This window comes from Mastigoproctus giganteus, chromosome 12, assembly GCF_048544385.1.
Source record: "Mastigoproctus giganteus isolate SK-2022 chromosome 12, ASM4854438v1, whole genome shotgun sequence".
NCBI lineage: Eukaryota > Metazoa > Arthropoda > Arachnida > Uropygi > Thelyphonidae > Mastigoproctus > Mastigoproctus giganteus.
Window position 1 is genome coordinate 100,474,703 of NC_143586.1, and position 21,130 is coordinate 100,495,832.

At 38.2% G+C, this 21,130-nt stretch overlaps 1 protein-coding gene across 2 annotated transcripts in view; it reads right to left on the minus strand.

The window, feature by feature from the left end:
• Positions 1 to 21,130, minus strand: part of CysRS (cysteine--tRNA ligase, cytoplasmic) — a 340,710-nt gene that overhangs the window by 210,274 nt on the left and 109,306 nt on the right. For both annotated transcript variants that reach the window (XM_090386775.1, XM_090386776.1), the window contains one exon: positions 3,522 to 3,610. In XM_090386775.1, coding sequence (XP_090242901.1) covers positions 3,522 to 3,610 — 89 coding nt within the window. The remainder of the gene's footprint in view (positions 1 to 3,521; positions 3,611 to 21,130) is intronic.

A 21,130-nucleotide genomic window follows, 5' to 3' on the forward strand; every position in this document is an offset into this window, starting at 1 on the left:
TTAACATTGACAAATGTAAAGTACTACATGTGGGAAGCAGTAATCCCAGAGTAACGTATCAACTCTGTGGTACCACACTGACAGTGGTAGAGAATGAAAAGGACCTGGGGTAATTGTGCAGGCAGATATAAAGTTTTCTGAGCAGTGCAGACAGTTTGCAAGAGTAGCTCATGGTGTCTTGTCAATGATATACAGGAATTTTTCTAGCAGGGATAAGGAGGTGATTATCCCCTTGTATAAGGCAATGGTCAGGCCACATCTTGAGTACTGTATACAGGTCTGGAGGCCTCATTTTAAGAAGGATGTAGAACTGTTGGAACGAGTACAGAGAAGGGCAACAAGATTAGTGAATGGAACAAAGGGTTGCTATTAAGAAGAAAGGCTTAAGTTTTGCAAATTACAGTTGTTTGTTTGTTATTTGGTTTTTAGGAGCATTAGTAACTAAGGCTATATTGCTCCGGGGATATGCGGTGGTCATTCCCTGACCTTTCCGTATCCTCCGTATTTGGTGGTCACGGGCTCGAACCCCAGTCTAATCAAGAAGCGTGTGCTACGCACTGCTGCTCCTGCAAATTACAGTGTCTGGAGACTAGGCACCTGTGAGGTGATCTGACTGAGGTGTATAAAGCTTTGAATGGTTTGAGCATGCTCAATGCTGATAGGATTCTTCCTTTTGCTCAGAATAATCGCCTGAGAGGGCATAAATTCAAATTGAGGAAAGACGGTTGTAGGATAGATGTGTGGAAGTTTGCCTTTAGCCAGCGGTTGTTTATTGCTGGAACACACTTCCATCTGCCATTGTGGAAGCTGACAGCTTAAATAAATTCAAGGCAGAACTTGACAAACATTTGGAGCGAGTGGATGGGTGAAATAAGGATTTTTTTTTTTTGGCTGATGCTATATAAGCTTGCTTTCTTGAATCATGTGCTAATGCTAATTACCAGAACATTCAGTATAACAAGCAAGGCAAAACACAGTCATCTGTATGGCAGCCATCACAGTGAATCAGATGAGAATTGAACAAGGTAGATTAGCTTGTTGCAAGAGGTAAGAGTGAAGGGGATTTCTGTTGCTAAGAATGATTAAAGTGATTTTAAGCTGAAAAAAACAATTTTTTAATTGATAAGAGATGAAGACAAAAAAAAAAAAAAAAGGGAGGAACACTGGAATGGCTGTTTGGTATGAAGGTGAAAATTATGCAAGTAGTCAAAGTAGTGCTTAATTATGCTTGTCATGCTATATATTTCATGTAATACACATAACATATAGCATTTTTAAATGTGCCAGAACACAGTCAGGTGTAATGGACATTGCACACATTGTTCTTGGATGGAAAGTTGAACCAGATTTCCTGCATTATGAAAACTTGATCATTGATGATCAATATTTGTAACAAACTTTTATTACATGCTAACTTGTTTCTGTAAGTACTGTTTTGTGTTTAGAAATATATATTTATTGAATTTTAGTGTGCTTATTGTCTATAAGAGAATTAAGACCAGCCTGCCACATAAGTATGTTTTTAAGGGAACACAAGTTGTAAGAGTTACAAATTCTCTGTTTGTGTGTTAAGCAGGAAACCAAACCAATAAAGTAGAGCTAAAATGGAAAGATTTTTAAAGTTGACAAAGTAGTAATTCCAAAATCAGCAATTATGTTTTTTTGGTTGCTGTTAAGGCAACCATCCTGCAAGTTATACCCACTTACCAAGCATCACTTCAAAGAACCCTCAAAAGTAGTTTTCTGAAAGACTATTTAGCTCCTTGGTCACAATTTCCTGAATCATTATTGTTGATGCAAAATGTGTGCATTTAATTAAAGTTTTTAGTCTCATACACAAACAAGCCTACCACTGTTATGGCAGGTTTGTTTTTGTATGAAACAAAATGGAGCTTCTTTTTTTTGTTTGCCACTCAAGTTCTTTGGAACCACCTTGGCATATGTGTGCACACTTTTCTTGTGGAGATAACCTAAACAGCTTCTCTGTTCAAATTTAAACTTCAAATTTTTCACCATCATTCTTACTGTCAAACTCAGAGCAAGCTAAATTTCTCACATTTTTATCCACTTGATGGGGCATTGTATGTTATCCATCCTATTCATTCTTCCTCCTGCATACCACTTATTCCACTCAAAAACACTTGACTTTCACATTGTTTTAGTTTAGTTATGTGAACCTGTTTCAACTTGCTGAAAAAGCACATTTGTTTGGCTACACCAGAAATGTGATAATGATATTGTTCCACAAATATTTAGTTCATCTGGAACAAGACACTTCTCATATGGAAAAAATCATATCCTCACTTCTCATGCAACCTTCAGTTCTAGTTGTTGACAGGGAAGTAACCTTTTTGAGTTCCCCAACGCTTGGGGAAAGCAAATGGACTCAGGGCTGAAAGTGATCTACCCTCCAAGTTATCACATCTACCATTATCATGAGTCCTTCTCTGATGACTTTCATCAACCGGTGAAATACCACCACTTTGCTTATTGGAGGCTTGAAGTGGTGAAACCCATGTTTAGTCTCTAGAGCAAAGTTTCCGCCCCCCCCACCCCCCCATACTTCTCCTTCAACCCATGCACGGTACTAAGTACTATAGGTTTTGATACCTTTCGTGTTTGGGGTTTTCATAAAAAAAAAAAAAAAAAACAATAACAGCTTAATTAGGTCCTTGCAAGTGGGCTGAACAATTTCTGACCAAGAACAGACCATCCTAATCAGCATGGCTTCCCCCCAGTGTCAGACACCAGCTATTTCATAATACAGACAAATTCACAACCATATGTAACTCTGAAAGTGTACATACAAAGTAACCAGAAACCTTGCTCCTTTAACAGAACCAAATTTGCTGTAAAAAGGGAAGTCTTTCTTCTTTTCAATTTCCAATTCCCTTCTCTTCCAACTTGACCTTGCCTGTGGTTCTTCCAATTATTTCTAGTTCTCCTTGTTCTTGTGTCTGCGGTCAATGAGCATAGCTGGTAGAATGTTCAAACAAAAACCCATCTGGATTGATTTTAAAATATTTTAATTAACCTTTTATGTAAACTCTCATCATTAAATTGTGTTTCTTTAAGGTCGATCAGGTGCTTTTCCTTATTATATCATTTTGACCTGTATAATGAATGACCTTCAAAATTTATATTGCTAAAATGACTTTCACAATAATAAATTTTTCTCTGAATGTAATGTAATTGGAACATGCAAATCCTTGGATGAAAAAAACCACATCTGTTAATCTTGCAATAATCTTTCCCTAAGGTGTGACTTTAAAACCATAAACATATGAAACAAACAAAAAAAAAAAAAACACCTTTCTCTGAGAGGTTTTTTAGAGTAAACTACTCAAAGCATTTCACTAAATTTTTGAGATAAAAAGATCATTTAAGCATTGTAAATAGCAACCATTTCCAATTATCTTTTGATGGATTAATGTACCTTGAGCAAAAATTAAAAAAAAAAACAAGAACTGAAAGACATCACGTAAGAATGATCAACTTTAGTGTTAAACAAGCATACTTACGCTACACCATTATTCATGATCTTCTGGATGAAAGCAATAATCTCAGGAATATATTCACTAACACGAGTAATAACATCAGGAGGCAAAACCTAAAATGAAAACTGAAAATATTAGAAAATTTTAATAAAGCATCTCTTCAGTTATTCGTAAACAAACTAACAAAAAAAAAATTTTATTTACGACGTAATTCACATTGCTTGGTTAAACTAACCCCAAAAACAGAGTCTGAAAAAGTTCTGTTATATCAAATGAAATTACTATAAAGCAAAAAAACCCATAAAAAACCCATTTCGTTAGACTTTCTGGCTAATAAAATAGCTATCATGTATATAAACCATGTCCTGTCCAAACTAATTGAAATTTCCACTTTCTCAAAGTCTTGGCAGAAGCTGCTTTATCTGAGGCAGTATAAATGAAAAATCTTGCATACAAAAATTTTAGAATGCATCTATCACTGATAAAAAGAATAAGTTATAAATTATTTCTGCTAGAAATAATGTCAATTTCTCTGCTTTTTGACAATATGTGCCATTTTGAGCAAAAAATTCAAAAGAGCATTCAAGCTGTTGTTGTTATTTGGTTTTTAGGAGCATTAGCAACTAAGGCCATATTACTCCGGGGATATGCGGTGGTCATTCCTTGACCTTTCCGCATCCTCCATATTTGGTGGTCATGAGCTCGAACCCCGGTCTAATCAAAAAGCATGTGCTACGCACTGCTGCTCCTAGCCACCTGGCTACAGAGGCACCGAGCATTCAAGCATTTTTCTTGTTCTGAATAAAATGTTTATTGATAAGCTCCTGTTCAATGGTCAAATTTCTCCCAGTTTCAAAAGGCAATCTAGTAAAGGATATGCTTCATTCCCCTAAATAATTTGTAGATAGAAGGAATTTATTTTGTAGAGAATGTATTAATTTGAACAAAGGTGGTGCAAGAGTTTTGCCTGTATTATTGAGGATACCCTATGGGTTCAGGAAAACTGCTGGTTAGGGGGAAGGATAATAGAGAAACACATTTAACTGACATTATGGGTGGGTTAAAGTAATGCTTGCACACATTCAAAAATTCTTATCTTTACTAACAGAAAACTTCAGATGTGAAGTTTTCTGAGCAGTGCAGACAGGCTGCAAGAGTAGCTCTCACGGTGTCTTGTCAATAATATACACGAATTTTGCTAGCAGGGATAAGGAGATGATTGTTCCCTTATATAAGGCAATGGTCAGGCCACACCTTGAGTACTGCATACAGGTCTGGAGGCCACATTTTAGGAAGAATGTAGAGCTGCTGGAACAAGTACAGAGAAGGGCAACGAGATTGGTGAAAGGAACAAAGGGTTGCTGTTACCAAGAAAGGATTAAGTTCTGCAAATTGCAGTTTCTGAAGACTAGGCACAGTGAATTGATCTAACTGAGGTGTATAAAGCCTTGAGTGGTTTGAGCAAGCTCAATGCTGATGGGATCTTTCCTTTTGATTAGATTACTCACCTGAATGAACATAAATTCAAATTATGGAAAGACAATTGTAGAATAGATGTGTGGAAATTTTCCTTTAGCTAAAGGGTGGAGAAAAAGACAAGCATTTGGAGTGAATGGATGGGTGTAATGGGAAGGTTTTTTTTTTTTTTTTCTTCTGTCTCATTTACTGCCTGCACGTGAACTGTCTAGGCACCATAAGTACGTTACAGTATTTAAAAGTGATTTATAATAATAGTTATTATAAACCACATTTCTTTCTTTCTTCATTCCACTCCGGTTACAAAGTATCGAAGCCGCTGCCATTCAGATTAGATGTACAAAATTTAAAACAGAAAATGTTACCAAATACATAATAATTAATGTAATAAGTAAAACAGTTTTGCCAAACTTGCACTAAACTGTCTGGCTAAACAAAATACTTTGTGCTTCCATAAACTATGGTCGTGTTGTGGCTTCTTGATAAGATAATGTGTACTTTGGTTTATGATCATTTATTTATATACTCTTTCTTTTATCTTTTCTATGCTATTAGTTCTAATTTTGACATAATAATATTACATTAATTTTTACTTAATACAAAAATCCATTTATTTATTAATTAAAAATTGTTTATGCTCTTAAAGTGTATTTTATATATATATATACAGGGTGATTCACTACCAGTGTGACAAACTTGCAGGAGGTGTAAGGGGCACAAAGACAAATCGGAATCACATAGCATTGCAGGGTCTGAAATGCCTTCGTCATGCGGTAGAGGACGTTGAATGGGAGGTTGCGTGAACAGCGATCCCGCTGGAAGTCAGCATTTGCGAACCATTTCTGTTGAAGAAACCAAGTAGCAAAAGTCCTCTGGAGTGGATAATCCGCAGGCTCAAATGATTGGACGCGTTGCAGATGGTATGAACTCATTTGGTTTGTTGACAGTATCATCCATACAGTGGATTGGGAAATACCCAATCGTTGACCTATTGCTCGAGTACTCGTACTCGGATTGCCTTCTGCAAGGCGTAGGACATTCTCCTCATTGTCTGGCGTCCTCATCATTCGCTCTCGATTCATGGTACCTCTCGTGAAACAACCAGTCTCACGTAATGGAGGCACTACTGATCTGAAGAAATCACTAGATTTCTGAAGAAAGCACTACTGGTCTGAAGAAATCACTACTGATTTCTTCAGACAATGTCTGAAGAAATCAGTAGTGATATGGAAAGCTTTCCAGTGTCAGAATAGATGATGGTTGTGTGTGTCCATATGCTTCACTTCCCACTGCAAAACATCCCACAGGTATTCAACTGGATTGAGGTCAGGAGAATTTTGACTCTAATCAAGATGGGTGATAGCTTCACTGTGTTCCTTGAACCACTCCTGCACAGTGTGGGCCCAACAACATAGTGCATTATCAGCTTGGAAGATCCCATTTCTGTCCAGGAAAAATTACATGGCAAGGTGCACATGGTCTCCTAACATCTGCCAGGAGATTTCACCAATGAAAAGTCAGTCCATACACATCACGGGTGCTAGTTATTGCCAGCAAAAGATGCCCATATTAAGCATCCACCCTCACCGCCTGCCTGGATAGTGGGCATCATGTATGATGGATCCATGGACTTGTATTATTCGTGGCACACACACGAAAGTATGTCTGTCAGCATGTTGCAGCAGGTATTTGGACTCATCTGAGCATTTGCGATCAACAATGATCAGCAGTAAGGAGAGGGTGCCTCCTGGGTACCATATTGAGCCACAAATATTACAAATATTAATATCAACGTAGAATGTATTGAGCATTATAGCACTGGTTCATACTATAAATATTGTTATATATATATATATATATATATATATATATATATATATATATATATGTAGGTTCATTGTCACTTAGCCGACCGGGCTAACCGAGTGGGTAAAGTACCTGCCCGGCAACCCAAAGGTCGCGGGTTCGATTCCCGCCTCGGGCTTGGATCAAAGTACTGCAAAAACCTTGGGAGGTGCAATATGGCCACAGAAGCCGATGCGCCAACAACTACCAAATCAAAAAAAAAAAAAAAAAAATTGTCACTTAATTTTTAATTGTGCTAAATTGATTAATTGTGTTCATTTGATTTTTAATTATTGCTTACTGTAACGTAAGATTTTAGATTTTTTAAATGTTTTCGTTTTAATTTCTGGAGAGTATCGTATGGAAGTGTTCTATGCATCATATTGAGGTAAACTTCTTTTATTCTTTTACAAATATTAATATCAACGTAGAATGTATTGGGCATTATAGCACTGGTTCATACTATAAAAATTGTTATATATATATATATATATATAAATAAAATTAATTAATTAATTAATATAAGAATAAATAAAAGACAGTGGCGCTGGTTAACAAAAAAAAAAAAAAAAAAAAAACAGTAGTGCTGGTTAAGAATAATAATAATAAAAAAAGTAGTCTTCAATAAGTACTCTTGTACCCAGGATAATTCAAAAGTCGAACCGATGACTTAGGATCAGTGCAATGACAATTCTTGTGTACATGACCCATAGAAGAAAATATAGTTAATTTTGGTGCCCAGGATTACAGAGAAATCTCTAAATGTCTTCTGAAAGTATATGCTTTGTTATCCAGGATAGCAGAGGAGCAAACTGTTTTCCCACTCACGCAGGTGTTGGACTATTTTGGTCCACTACTCTGGTGCTGATTCAGCACACCCAGGGTCCTGAGCTGGATATCATCACTCTTCTCTTTCTTGGTGATTCTCTCTCTCTCTCTCTCTCTCTCTCTCTCTCTCTCTCTCTCTCTCTCTCTCAGGGTATTCAAAAAAAATTTTTTTTTTTTTGGCTGGGGCAGCATAAGCCTCAGGCTTCCTTCTAATAATAATAATAATAATAATAATAATAATAATAATAATAAAGTCTGAAGGTACAGCAGACTCTCGATTTACCAGGATCGGATTAACCGGGACACTTCAAGACACCAAATAAAAAAAACAACCAGAAATCATAAAATTCAACTAATGAATAGAATAGGTATAAACAGATTTAGCATTAGCATTAGTAATGGCATTTGATGCAAGAAAGCAAGCTTATGCAGCATCAGCCAAAAAAAAAAAAAATAAATAAAAAATAACCACTTCCACTTCAACCCTCTGTTCGTCCAAAATACCTGTCCAGCCTTAAACTTATTCAGGCTATCAACCTCCACGACAATGGATGGAAGTCTGTTCCACCAACCAACCACCCGCTAGCTAAAGGCAAATTTCCTCACGTCTATCCTACATCTGTCTTTCCTCAATTTGAATTTATGGCCTCTCAGGTGATTATTCTGAGCAAGAGGAAGAATCCCATCAGCATTGAGCATTCTCAAACCATTTAAGGCTTTATACACCTCTATCAGATCACCTCGCTGGTGCCTAGTCTCCAGACACTGTAATTTCCAAAACTTAAGCCTTTCTTCGTAAGAGCACCCCTTTGTTCCATTCACCAATCGTGTTGCCCTTCTCTGTACTCGTTCCAGCATCTCTACATCCTTCTTGAAATGAGGCCTACAGACCTGTATACAGTACTCTAGGTGTGGCCTCACCATTGCCTTATACAAGGGAATAATCACCTCCTTATCCCTGCTAGAAAAATTCCTATATATCATCGACAATACACCATGAGCTACTCTTGCACCCGTCTGCACTGCTCAGAAAACTTCATATCTGCCTGCACAACCACCCCCAGGTCCCTTTCATTCTCTACCACTGTCAGAGTAGTACCACAGGAGTTGATATGTTGCTCTGGGGTTGCTGTTTCCCATATGTAGTACTTTAAATTTGTCAATGTTAAAATTCATTTGCCACCTCTCAGCCCATCTGCTCAACCTTTCCAGATCCCGTTGCAGTAGCATAGTGTTAGTAGTGTCCTTGACAACCCTGCCAACCTTCGCATCGTCTGCAAACTTGGACATTAAGCTTGATATACCATCATCATTATCATTTATAAATACAGAAAACAATAATGGACCCAATACTGAACCCTGAGGGACTCCACTAATAACATTAGTCCACGATGAGCAGTGTCCACTGATCACCACTCTCTGTCTTCTCCCCCTCAACCACCCCTCCATCCATAGCAGCAACCTGCCTCCAATGTTACACTGTTCCAATTTGTGCAGCAGTCTTCCATGTGCAATAGTATCAAAAGCCTTTCTAAGATCCAAGTATATAATAACAAAGTTATTCTCTGCATCCAGTTGTTTTGTAGCTGCATCATAGTATCCAATAAAATTGGTTAGGCAAGAGTTCCCCTTAACAAAACCATGCTGTGTCTGAGCTATAACTGAAGTCTTGTCTAGATGATCCTGAAGTGCTTCTTTAACCAGTGCCTCCATTAATTTTCCGGGAACAGAAGTTAAATTAACAGGACTATAATTACTTGTGTCGCCCTTTGATCCTCCTTTGTGAACTGGGGTCACATTTGCACATCTCCAGTCCATGGGTACTTCCCTTGAGTCCAAGGAAGCTCTCATAATTATGGCTAAGGGTTTGCTTACTTCATTTGCTGCCTCCTTTAATATAACTGGATAGATCCCATCCACCCCAGGTGCCTTTCTTGTATTTATCTTCAACAATTTCTCCTCCACTTTACTCTCAGTTATTACAAGATTCTCTAGCTTACTGCCAGAGTTGAATACACCTCTGGCATTTCCCTTGCTGTATAACTCCTCATGTGTGAATGTCGATGCAAAATATTCATTTAGTTTGTTAGCTACCTAAGCAGGATCATCAACAGTTGACCCATCGATATCAAGTGGACCAATCTGATTCATCCCCTTCCTTCTAGAGTTTACATAAGTAAAGAACTGTTTGCTGTTTTTCTTTGCATCCCTTGCCAAAGATTTCTCGTAATCTGCCTTCGCCTGCCTAACCTCCTTTGTAACTTGGTTACAGATCAACTTCTATCTATCATAGGCTTCTGTGTCACGTGTTAATTTGTATGTATCCCATGCATTTTTCTTCTCTGCCATATGTCTCATTAGTTCATCTGACATCCACTTACGCCTAAACCTTGAACAATATTTCTTAATTGGTATGTAAAGCCTAGTAGCTTCCAAGATAAGTTCCTTGAATGCTTCCCATTTTGATTTTGCTATTGGTAACATCATCAGTTGGTCCCACTGTATAGAATTTAAATACTATCTCAGTCCATCGTAGTCGACTTTACGAAAGCAATTACCCTTCCCTTTACCCCTAATGGTAGTTACCTCTTTGAGTAAGTCCCACTTCAGCACACAGTGATCACTGCCACCTAGTGGTTCATTTACCTGCAGATTCTTAATGCATGAAGAATCACTACTGATAATCAAATCAAGAGTATTACTCTCTCCAGTTGCCTCCCGAACATGCTGAGGTAGAAAACAATCATTCAATAAATCCACAAAAGCCTTGCTAGTGTGCGAGTGACCAGCCCCCAAATTCCAATCAATATCGGGGAAATTAAAATCCCCGATTATAAGACTCTCTGATTTACTGGCCCACTCTATTTCTCTGTACAATTTCTTATTATACTCATCAGAGTCATTAGGCCTATAGCACACTCCTACTCTCAATTTTGATATCCCAATGCTTATGTCACACCAAACTGACTCGACACTGCCCTGTCCATCGATGTCGACTGGCTTCACTTCCTTGGACTTTATGTGTTTCTTAACTAATAGCATAACCCCTCCTCCCCTCCTGTCCTGTCTATCCTTTCTATACACATTGCATTCCCCAAATTCCAGTTCCGCATTCCTTATATCTGTGTGACACCACGTCTCTGATATCCCAACAATATCTGCCTTTGATGTTTTGAGCAATACCTCAAATTCATCAAATTTATTTACCAAACTCCTAGCATTGGTGTACACGCAGGTATACATGCACCTGTTTCTATTCTTGGCTACCCTAACACATCCCATGTGTTTACTTGTACCACAATGACTCCTAGCAGTCTCTGAAATATCCTGCATCTTGTTTTTCAGGCTTCTGCTCATTTCAATAGAAGCAGTGCAAGAATCACTTCCACCTCTGCCAGTGGCTACTGTTAATCTATTAGTCCTTGTATTCCCCCAATCTAGCAGTTTTCCGACCCACCTAACACTGCCTCAATAGTATCAGCAAACATTCTTGCACCCTTTCTATTTAAGTATATCCCATCCCTGTAGAAGCAGTCTCTCTTGTTAACAAGTACAGAGCCAGCTGAAAAAAAATTCTACTCCTTGAGCCTTGCACAATCTTTCCAGGGCCGAACTGTTCGACAAGACTCTCATCATGTACTCCCTCCTGTTGTGTCTGGGCAGAATTGCAGACACTTTCGAATTCAACCCTAATTCACGGCTTTTTTTTCAGCATTCAGCTTTACTTGTTAAGTAATTCCACTGATCTCCCACTCTTAATATCATTAGTGAAAATGTGTACAACAATATCACCTTTTGTGCCCTTAAAAGATGATATTCGCTCTACAACATCATCAACCTTTGCCCCCTGGCAGACATACCCTGGTCCTGTTCCACCTATCCTTTTTACAAAGCATGTTTTCCGTTTCCCTGACAATAGAGTCACCAACAACTACTAGTTCCTTTGGGACCAGCGCATTCTGCCTTGGGGGCTGCCGCTGTGTTGCGTGATGACCAAGTGCAAGCTCTGGCATTGGTGTGGGCAGCTGAGAGCTTGATGGGCCCCTCACTTTTAATCCTTTGAGGGCGTCCACCCTGTCCTTCAAGCTCTCATATAGGCCCATAACAACTCTGAGTTCTCGCCTGATTTCCTTACACTCCTTGCATCGCGGACACACAAAGACATCCCCCATGGCAGTATCATGTCCCATACCCGACTACTCCACAAACATCAAGCAAGTAGTGCATTTTAATAGGCTGTGATTCAGAGGGCAACTGCCTCCCTCAGTTCTCCCCTGAGCCACAGCACTCCCATTAGCTTGAGCCTTTTGCTTTGCTGCTCTGGTCTGAGTCATGATTTTGATTTAATTTCAATAAAATTTCAATTTCAGTACAAAATTAAAACCCTAAACTTATATCCCAACACAGTTATAACGTTATATCTATGTTTCAGTATCGAGTGTTATCTACGAAATCCCTTTATATAACTTCCGTATCAAGTTAAGTATTAATTATTTATTTTTTACTAATTATTTATGTTACATAACCCAAGTCGTTATATGTATAGTTAAAAGTACAATTTAATTGACAATGAAGTTCAACAAGATTAATTATCTGATTAATTGACAATATTATGTACTATACTATACTATATTAAGCTTATGCTATCTATTATCGCGTAACAATGGCGGCAATTTACGAACGGTAAACACATGGATTTGATACCCTTTCCGATACTAAGTAATACCTACAAAATCTCTGTCTAAGTTACTTTAAACTAAGTATCATAAATAGGAATATAAAGCTACTCTAGAAAATAAGTTAATATGCCAATTTAATCTAATAAAACAGAAAATAAATCAGAAAAAACTTCTCTGTTCCAGGAGCGGCAAAAATGTATGTCTGCACAGGCTATTCTCGTTCTCAGACGAGAGTTCTCAGATGTTCTGCAAGTCATAAATAAGCGACAAGAAGTGGCATTATAAGTCGTCATTAGGAGATTAGTGTGCCTATTATCATGCAATGCCTGTTGTCTTCACATCCTCCGCTCAAAAGAGAGAAAAAAAAAAAAAAGTATAAATGTTTAGTTTGTTCAAGTGCGTTGTGTCGATTGTTGTGTTCCGTCACACTGCAAAAGGACAAATTTTGTTTCATTATGCATGTCAGGGATGTTGGATTTTTTTTTTTTTTTTTTTTGTTTAGAAATTATGAAAATGATGAGCAAATGCAAGGGTTGTGCTTTCATTTAAACAAAAACTTGAAATTATTCAAAAGTCTGATAACTGTGCATCTGTTAAATCTCTAAAGAACCATTATAATGTTGGTGACCAAACCCGACATTTTAAAAAATAAGGGGAAGCATCATATTAGACACGCAAGTAGTGTGTGTGGTAAGTTCTTTATCTATCACCATACTTTTTATGTAGGTTGCTGAACATTTTTCGAAACAGCAAGCCCCGACTTATGTATCTTCAGACTTACGTTACGTTATTTATAATTTTTTTTATATGACTGAAGATTTCAAGTGAAGGGGACACACATTTCACCATAATGTCAAAACTCACAGAATTCCAGCTATCGGTGTTATTGCAAATGCAATAAGATCGAGTTTACTACCCGTTTATAATTAATTGCACTAACAGAAAAGCCCAGGATATTATGGGGTTTTTTTGTAATTTTGGCATATCAGGGATATAGTAGCAATATTTTATTAGTGATTCTCAAGTTACGCAAATCTCGACTTACGTAAGAAGTCCTGGAAAACAATTATCTGGGAATATTTTTTTATCATCTATTTCAGAAAATCAAAGGTCTACTTCTTTTACAAGTAATTTCTTCCTTGAAAAAATTTTGATTTGACAATTATTGGGCAGTCAGAGAAGTAACTTTGAAATAACTTGTACATATGAAGGGAGCATCTGGCAGACCGAAGACGTTCAAGGACACTACTTCACCAGACAGTGTTGAAGGTACCCTTGAAGTCGATCATAATAGCTAGTTAAAATTTGGACTTAGAATTTTTAATGTGCCAGACGAAATCAAACAAGGCCACCTCACAAGAATGACCTAAGGTAAAGCCATAATGACAGGTGGAAAAGAGATTTTGCTATTGAAACAGAGCTGTTAGTCAAAGAACCATAAGCCATTTGAAGATCCCAAGATTAGCAAGCAGCGCAATTGATCTGTAAGCATGTGGATTTGAGGCAGGATTATCTGGTTTTTTGATTACATGGAGCAAAGAAACCTTCCAAACAGAGGGAAAGAAGCCTTCCATGAGGCATTTACTGAAGAGCAAGAGCAGGTAGAGGTCTTAATTTTAACAGCCAGAGAAAAAAAAAAAACATTCAATCATATCCATTCCTGGACAGTTCTTCACACTGATCTTCTTGACCGCCGAGGTAAGTTCTTCTAAAGTAAATGGCTTAGTACATTCTTCAGTGGTGTACTTGTTATTTGCCTTCCAAATTGCCATATGCTCTGGAGAATCTTCAGAAGCATTATCCACAGGGAATAAGTTGTCAAGAATTTGGATGATAGAGTCTGTCCAGCCAGAGGTTTCATGAGTCGCAGTGGTTTGTTGTTGTTGTTATTTGGGAGCATTAGCAACTAAGGCCATATTGCTCCGGGAATATGCGGTAGTCATTCCCTGACCTTTCCGCGTCCTCCGTATTTGGTGGTGACGGGCTCGAACCCCGGTCTAATCAAGAAGCGTGTGTTACGCACTGCTGCTCCTTCCCACCTGGCTACGGAGGCGCCTACTCGCAGTGGTAACAGGGCCGAGGACATTAGAGGTAAATGTTCTCTCCCACGCTATCTTGAACATGAGGCCTCATGGGTTTTTGCTGTTGGATTCTTTTACAAATACAGTTCAGGTTTCTTGCTTTCTTGTTGCAACTGCTTTACTAAAGGCATCTTTTTTGACAATGTATAATGTAGTCATTATATAATCGCATAACATCATCCACAGGCCAGTTGGTGTTGTTGGTATAACCAACAAGCATGGTGAACTGATTTCCGAAGAGTAGTAAGGTCCTGGGATCACCAGGAGCAGACTTTAAGGTAGATAGTCGTCTTGTTTGCTGATTTATAGGAGGCTTTTATACTAGCAAAAAAGCCCAATAAACCGGAACTGCAAATTGTTTGTAATGTTTTATGATAGTGACCTGGAAAATGGAATGCAATGTGCTATCATCAGCAAAACTATGGATAGGATTTCCAGTCAATGGAAGAAGGTCATTAATATACAAAGGGAAAAGAGTGGGGGAAAGAACCAAACCTTAGGGGTACACCAGTATTAGTAGAGAAGTTAGAAGACAGAGAGTCATCTACCATTACCCTTAGTGAGCAATCAGAGAGAAAACTCGAAAACCAATTACAAAAAACAATAGGCAAATCATAAGATGGAAGCTTGTTTAGAAGACCTTTATGCCAAACATGACTGAAAGCCTTTGAGATGTCAAGAGCAAATGCTTGTGTTTCACCGAACTTTTCCATTGAATTTGTCCATAAATGGGTAACATAAGCCAAAATATTACCAGTGGATCAACACTGATGGAATCCACACTAGCAATCGTTGATCAGACGGGAGGTCTCTATAGTTTAAGAGTTGGTGGTTAATTGATTTCTTCATTACTTTAGAAACATTAGAAGTAATTGCAATGGGACGATAATTGGATGGGAGGGATTTGTCACCCTTTTTAGGAACTGGCTGGATATGAGCAAATTTCCGAGCTGAAGGAAAAACACCTTTAGAATAAGAAAATTAAAAATGGCAGCAAAGAACAGGAGTAAGTTCAGGAGCACAGGTTTTGAGAACAAGTGGAGAAATACCATCAGGACCTGGAGCTTTCTTAGCATCAAGATTCAACAAAATCCTCTTGACAGAAGACCACAGGATGCATTGAATGGAGCGTGTTGGGAATGGTGGGAGGTGTTTTACCAAGATCATTAACACATGAGTTGGAAGAAAAATGGGATGCTAGCAGGTAAGCTTTATCCTTGGTTGAAGTGACAACAGAACCATCTGGTTTTGACAGAGGTGGGAGCAGAGATGGACAAAAGTTGCAGCCAATAGCTTTGGCAAGAGACCAGAATGCTCAGCTACCATTAGGGCAAGAAGCAAGTTTTCTACTCTTAGCCTGTTCAAAATCTTATTGTATTTTCAATAATCCCGATAACTGGAATTGTGTGGGTTTTTACATTATTATGGTTAAATGTGTTCTCCCTTCACTGAAAGCTTTAATCATATAAAAAACAAATAAATTTTCAGAATCTTCTCTTCATTGCTATTTAATTATTACAATGATAAAGGGAAAGCGATCAATGGAAAGTGCAAGTGCTGGAAGTGATAGGAAATGAAATAAAACAAAATTGATTTAGAAATGAAGATAACTAATTAAGAAGTACGAAGCAGGACAAAGTTTGTCATCTATTGCACGGAATTAGGTCTCACTGCTTCAACAGTGAATACTATTTTAAGGGACAGTGCACATATAAAAGAACATGTTAAAGGATCAACATATTTCACAACAGGGCCAGTCCGCCCTAACAGTGATCGCAAAACACCGTTCAGGTGCTATATCGAAGATCGAAAAGCTAATAATAATATGGATGGAAAATCATATTCAGAAGCAAGTGCCACTGAATCTAACGGCCATTCAAGCAAGAAGATAACGATCAGCACGGCAAACCCCAAGCCAAGTTCATGGCAAGCAACGGGTGGTTTAATCGGTTCAAGCATCATGCTGGTTTCCAAAACATTAAAGTACGTGGTGAAGTTGCCAGTGCCAATTCTGCACCTGCAGAGAATTTGTGGTGTGTTGTAAAAAACCCCTTCTAAATCTCCACAGCCCTCAACTTCCACAGCAGCATGGTTATCAGCTGGAGAGTTAATTCTAGCAACAATGCTCGAAAGGTAAAACTTGCTGACATTATGCCTGTCTCCTCTCTCTTTTTGTAATTTTATAATTTTGAAATTTTTGTAATATTATATACTTTTGTAATTTTTCCTGCGCATGAGATTAAAAAAAATGAATAATTCTATTTACATGTTTATCAAACATTTCTTTTTTTGCTTCTATCAAATTCAGCGTGCATAATTACAAGTGTAGAATTTCCCTATATGCTTATTTAGGGAAATTCGGACACGTAAAATTCGACTTATATAGTGTTCTGCAGAATGCAACCCTTACATTAATTCAGGGAGTGGCTGTATTGTTTTTGTATAACTTTTGATTAAAATTTATTAGTATAGTATTTTTTGTGATTTTCTGATTAATTTGGTGCATTTATTCGTTACTCTGCCTCGTAATTGCATAGAAAACCACAGTCGATTCTGCTGACATTATATCGACAGTAGCATACAAATCTGCCGCCATTGTTTTTTGTATCAGTATAGCAGATAATGGAAGTTTCTATGTAACTTGTAGCAGCGTAAACAGTGTCAGCAGAGAAATATAAACTATAAATTATAGAACTGCTTACGTGCTTTAATAATTTAAACTGCCATGTAGATGCAACGTACGAAAATAATAATATAAGTATAGCTTTAGAATCAGTGATTTGGCACAGATAGCTGGCGTGAGAGTTCGAACCACGTGGGTGGCAATAGATAGTCAAATTTATTATCTATTTTAAATACTTCGATTTTACAAATGTAATGTTTTAACTTAATACATATAACCACTTAGATTTCACAAACATAACGTTATAACTTAGTACATATAATTTAAACTTGATAGGAGACATGAAATTAATATTTCATGTCTCCTATCAAGTAATTTGGGAGGAGATAAAACTCAATACTGAAATATATATATATAGTGTTATTACTGCATTGGGATAGAAATCAATTGAAATCATGCCTCAGACCAGAGCAGGAAAGCAAAAGGCTCAAGGTAGTGGGAGTGCTGTACCTTAGGGGGAGAATGGAGAAAGGGGGTTGTCCTCTGAATCACAACTTGTTGAAAGTACTGCTTGTTTGATGTTTGTAGAGCAATCAGGAAAAAGATATGACATTGCCAAGGGGAATGTCTTTGCGTGTGCTTGATGTAAGGAGTGTGAGGAAATGAGGTGCCATCTCAGCATTGTTATAGGCCTCTGAGAGCTTGAAGAACAGGGTAAATGCCCTTGAAGGACTTAAATTGAGAGGCCCATCAAGCTCTCAGCTGACACATCAATGCCAGCTTGCAATTTAATATCAGGCAACACAGAGACAATCTCCAAAAGCAGAATGCACTGGTCCCACAGGAATTAATTGTTGTTGTTGACTCCTACTGTCAGGGAAACGGGGAATATATTGTGCAAAAAGGATAGGTAGAACAGGACCAAGGTACGTCTGCCAGGGCCAAAAGTTGATGACGTTGTAGAGCAGATATCATCTTTTAAGGGCACAAAATGTGATACTGTTGTACACATTTTCACTAATGATATTAAGAGTGGGAGATCAGTGGAATTACTTAACAAGTAAAGGTGAATGCTGGAAAAAAAGCCGTGAATTAGGGTTGAATTTGAAAGTGTCTGCAATTCTGCCCAGACACAACAGGAGGGAGTACATGATGAGAGTCTTGTCAATCAATTCGGCCCTGGAAAGATTGTTCAAGGCTCAAGGGGTAGAATTTTTTCAGCTTGGTCTGTACTTGTTAGGTGGCATTGTCTGAGGCAATGTTAGGTGGGTCGGAAAACTGCTAGCTTGGGGGTATACAAAGACTAATAGATTAACAATAGTCACTGGCAGAGGTGAAAGTGATTCTTGCACTGCTTTTATTGGAATGAGCAGCAGCCTGGGAAACCAAATGCAGAGTATTTCAAGGACTGCTGGGAGTCATTGTGGTACAAGTAAACACATGGGTTGTGTTAAGTAGCTAAGAATAGGAACAAGTACATGTATACTTGCATATACACCAACGATAGGAGTTTGGTAAATAAATTTGATGAATTTGAGGTGTTGGTTAAAACATCAAAGGCAGATATTGTTGGGATATCAGAGACGTGGTGTCACACAGATATAAGGAATGCAGAACTGGTATTTGGGGAGTCCAATGTGTACAGGAAGGATAGACAGGATAGGAAGGGAGGAGCGGTTATGCTATTAGTTAAGAAACATATTAAAATCCAAGGAAATGCAGCGGGTTGACATTGCTGGACAGTGCAATTTTGAGTCAGTTTGGTGTGACATAAGCACTGGGAGATCAAAATTGAGAGTAACAGTGTGTTATAGGCCTAATGACTCTGATGAGTATAATAAGAAACTGTACAGGGAAATAGAGTGGGCCAGTAAATCAGAGAGTCTTATAATGGGAGATTTTAATTTCCAGGATATTGACTGGAATTTGTGGGTTGGTCACTCACACAGTAGCAAGGCTTTTGAAGATTTATTGAATGATTGTTTTTTACATCGGCATGTTCGGGAGGCAACTAGAGGGAGTAAAACACTTGATCTAATTATCAGTAGTGATTCTTTATGCATTACGAATCTGCAGATAAAGGAACCACTAGGTGACAATGATCACAGTGTGCTGATGTGGAATTTACTCAAAGAGGTAACTACTATCAGGGATATAAAAGGAAAGGTTTTTGCTTTCCTAAAGGCGACTACAGAGGTTTGAGACAGTTTTTAAAGTTTATAGAGTGGGACCAACCAATGATGTTACCAACAGCAGATTTTAAATGGGAAGCATTCATCTTGGAAGCTACTAGGCTTTTTATGCCAACCAAGAAATATTCTTCAAGGTTTAGGCCTAACTGGATGTCAGATGAACTAATGAGATATTATTATTATTATTAGCCATATGGTACAAGGAAGCCTGAGGCTTATGTTGCACCAGCCAAAAGAGAGAGAGAGAGAGAGAGAGAGAGAGAGAGAGAGAACAAGACAAGAGTCAGAAGTAGATGGAAATCACCAAGAAAAAGAAGAATGATGTTATTCGGCTCAAGACCCTGGGTGTGCCAAGCACATACCAGATGTGTGGTTAAAAAACATCTGGAAACTCATCCAGCAGGAATTGAAGCCAGGTCATTTCAATGAGCAAGCAAGCACCATAAGCACTGTGCTACCAAGGCCCAAGGTGGCAGAGAAGAAAAATGTATAGGATAAATATAAATTAACAGGTGACACAGAAGCCTATGGAAGATATAAGCTGGTCTGTATTCAAGTCACAAAGGAGGTTAGGCAGGCAAAGGCAGATTACGAGAAATCTTCGGCAGAGGATGCAAAGAGTTTTTTACTTAGGTAACCTGATAGGGGATGAATCTGATTGGCCTCTTGACATCGATGGTTCGACTGTTGATGATCCCGCTCAGATAGCAAACAAACTGAATGAGTATTTTGCATCTACATTCACACATGAGGAATTATTAAGGTTTGAAAATGACAGAAGGTTATCAAATTGTAGCAGGATACTTAATGATTTTGTAATAACTGAGAGCAAAGTGGAGGAAAAATTGTTGAAGTTAAACATAAGAAAAGCCCTTGGGGTGGATGGGATTTATCCAGTTATATAAAAGGAGGCGGCAAAGCAACTAAGCAAACCCTTAGCCATAATTATGAGTGCATCCTTCAACTCAGGGGAGGTTCCCACGGACTGGAGATGTGCAAATGTATCCCCAATTCACAAAGGGGGATCGAAGGGTGACACGAGTAATTACAGACCAGTTAGTTTAACTTCTGTTCCGGGTAAAATAATGGAGTCACTGGTTAAAGATGCATTGCAGATTCATCTAGACAGGACTGCAGCAATAATTCATACACAGCATGAATGCTGTGTATGAATGTTATGAATGTCTTACACAGCTTTGTTAAGGGAATGTCTTAACAAAGCTGTGTAATATTTGTTAAGGGTATGTCTTGTCTGACAAATTTGATAGGATATTAGGATGTGGTTACAAAGGAATATGATATCAAAAAATAATTTTGATATTATATATTTGGATTTCAGGAAAGCTTTTGACACTGTTGCGCATGGAAGACTATTGTACAAATTGGAGCAGAATGGCATTAAGGGTAAGTTGCTACAATGGTTAAGTGGTAATCAATAGGTGCTGCTCTTCGTGGAGTCCAACAGGGTTCGGTGTTGGGTCCACTGTTGTCTTGTATATTTATCAATGATATTGATGAAGGTATATCAGGCTCAATGTCAAAGTTTGCAGATGATACAAAGGTTGGCAGGGTTATTAATGACAGTAATGGCAGTGTGCTACTGCAACAGGATCTAGATAATTTGGGCAGATGGGCTAAGAAGTGGCAACTGAAGTTTAACCTTGACAAATGCAAAGTACTGCATATGGGTAGAAGTAACCCCAGAGAAACGTACCAACCGTGTGGTACTACACTTAAGGTGCTAGAAAATGAAAAAGACCTGGGAGTAATTGTGCAGTCAGATATGAAGTTTTCTGAGCAATGCAGACAGGCCGCCAGGGCAGGTCACTCGGTTTTGTCAATGATATATAGGAATTTTGTTAGCAGGGAAAAGGAGGTGATTGTCCCTATGTATAAGGCAATGGTCAAG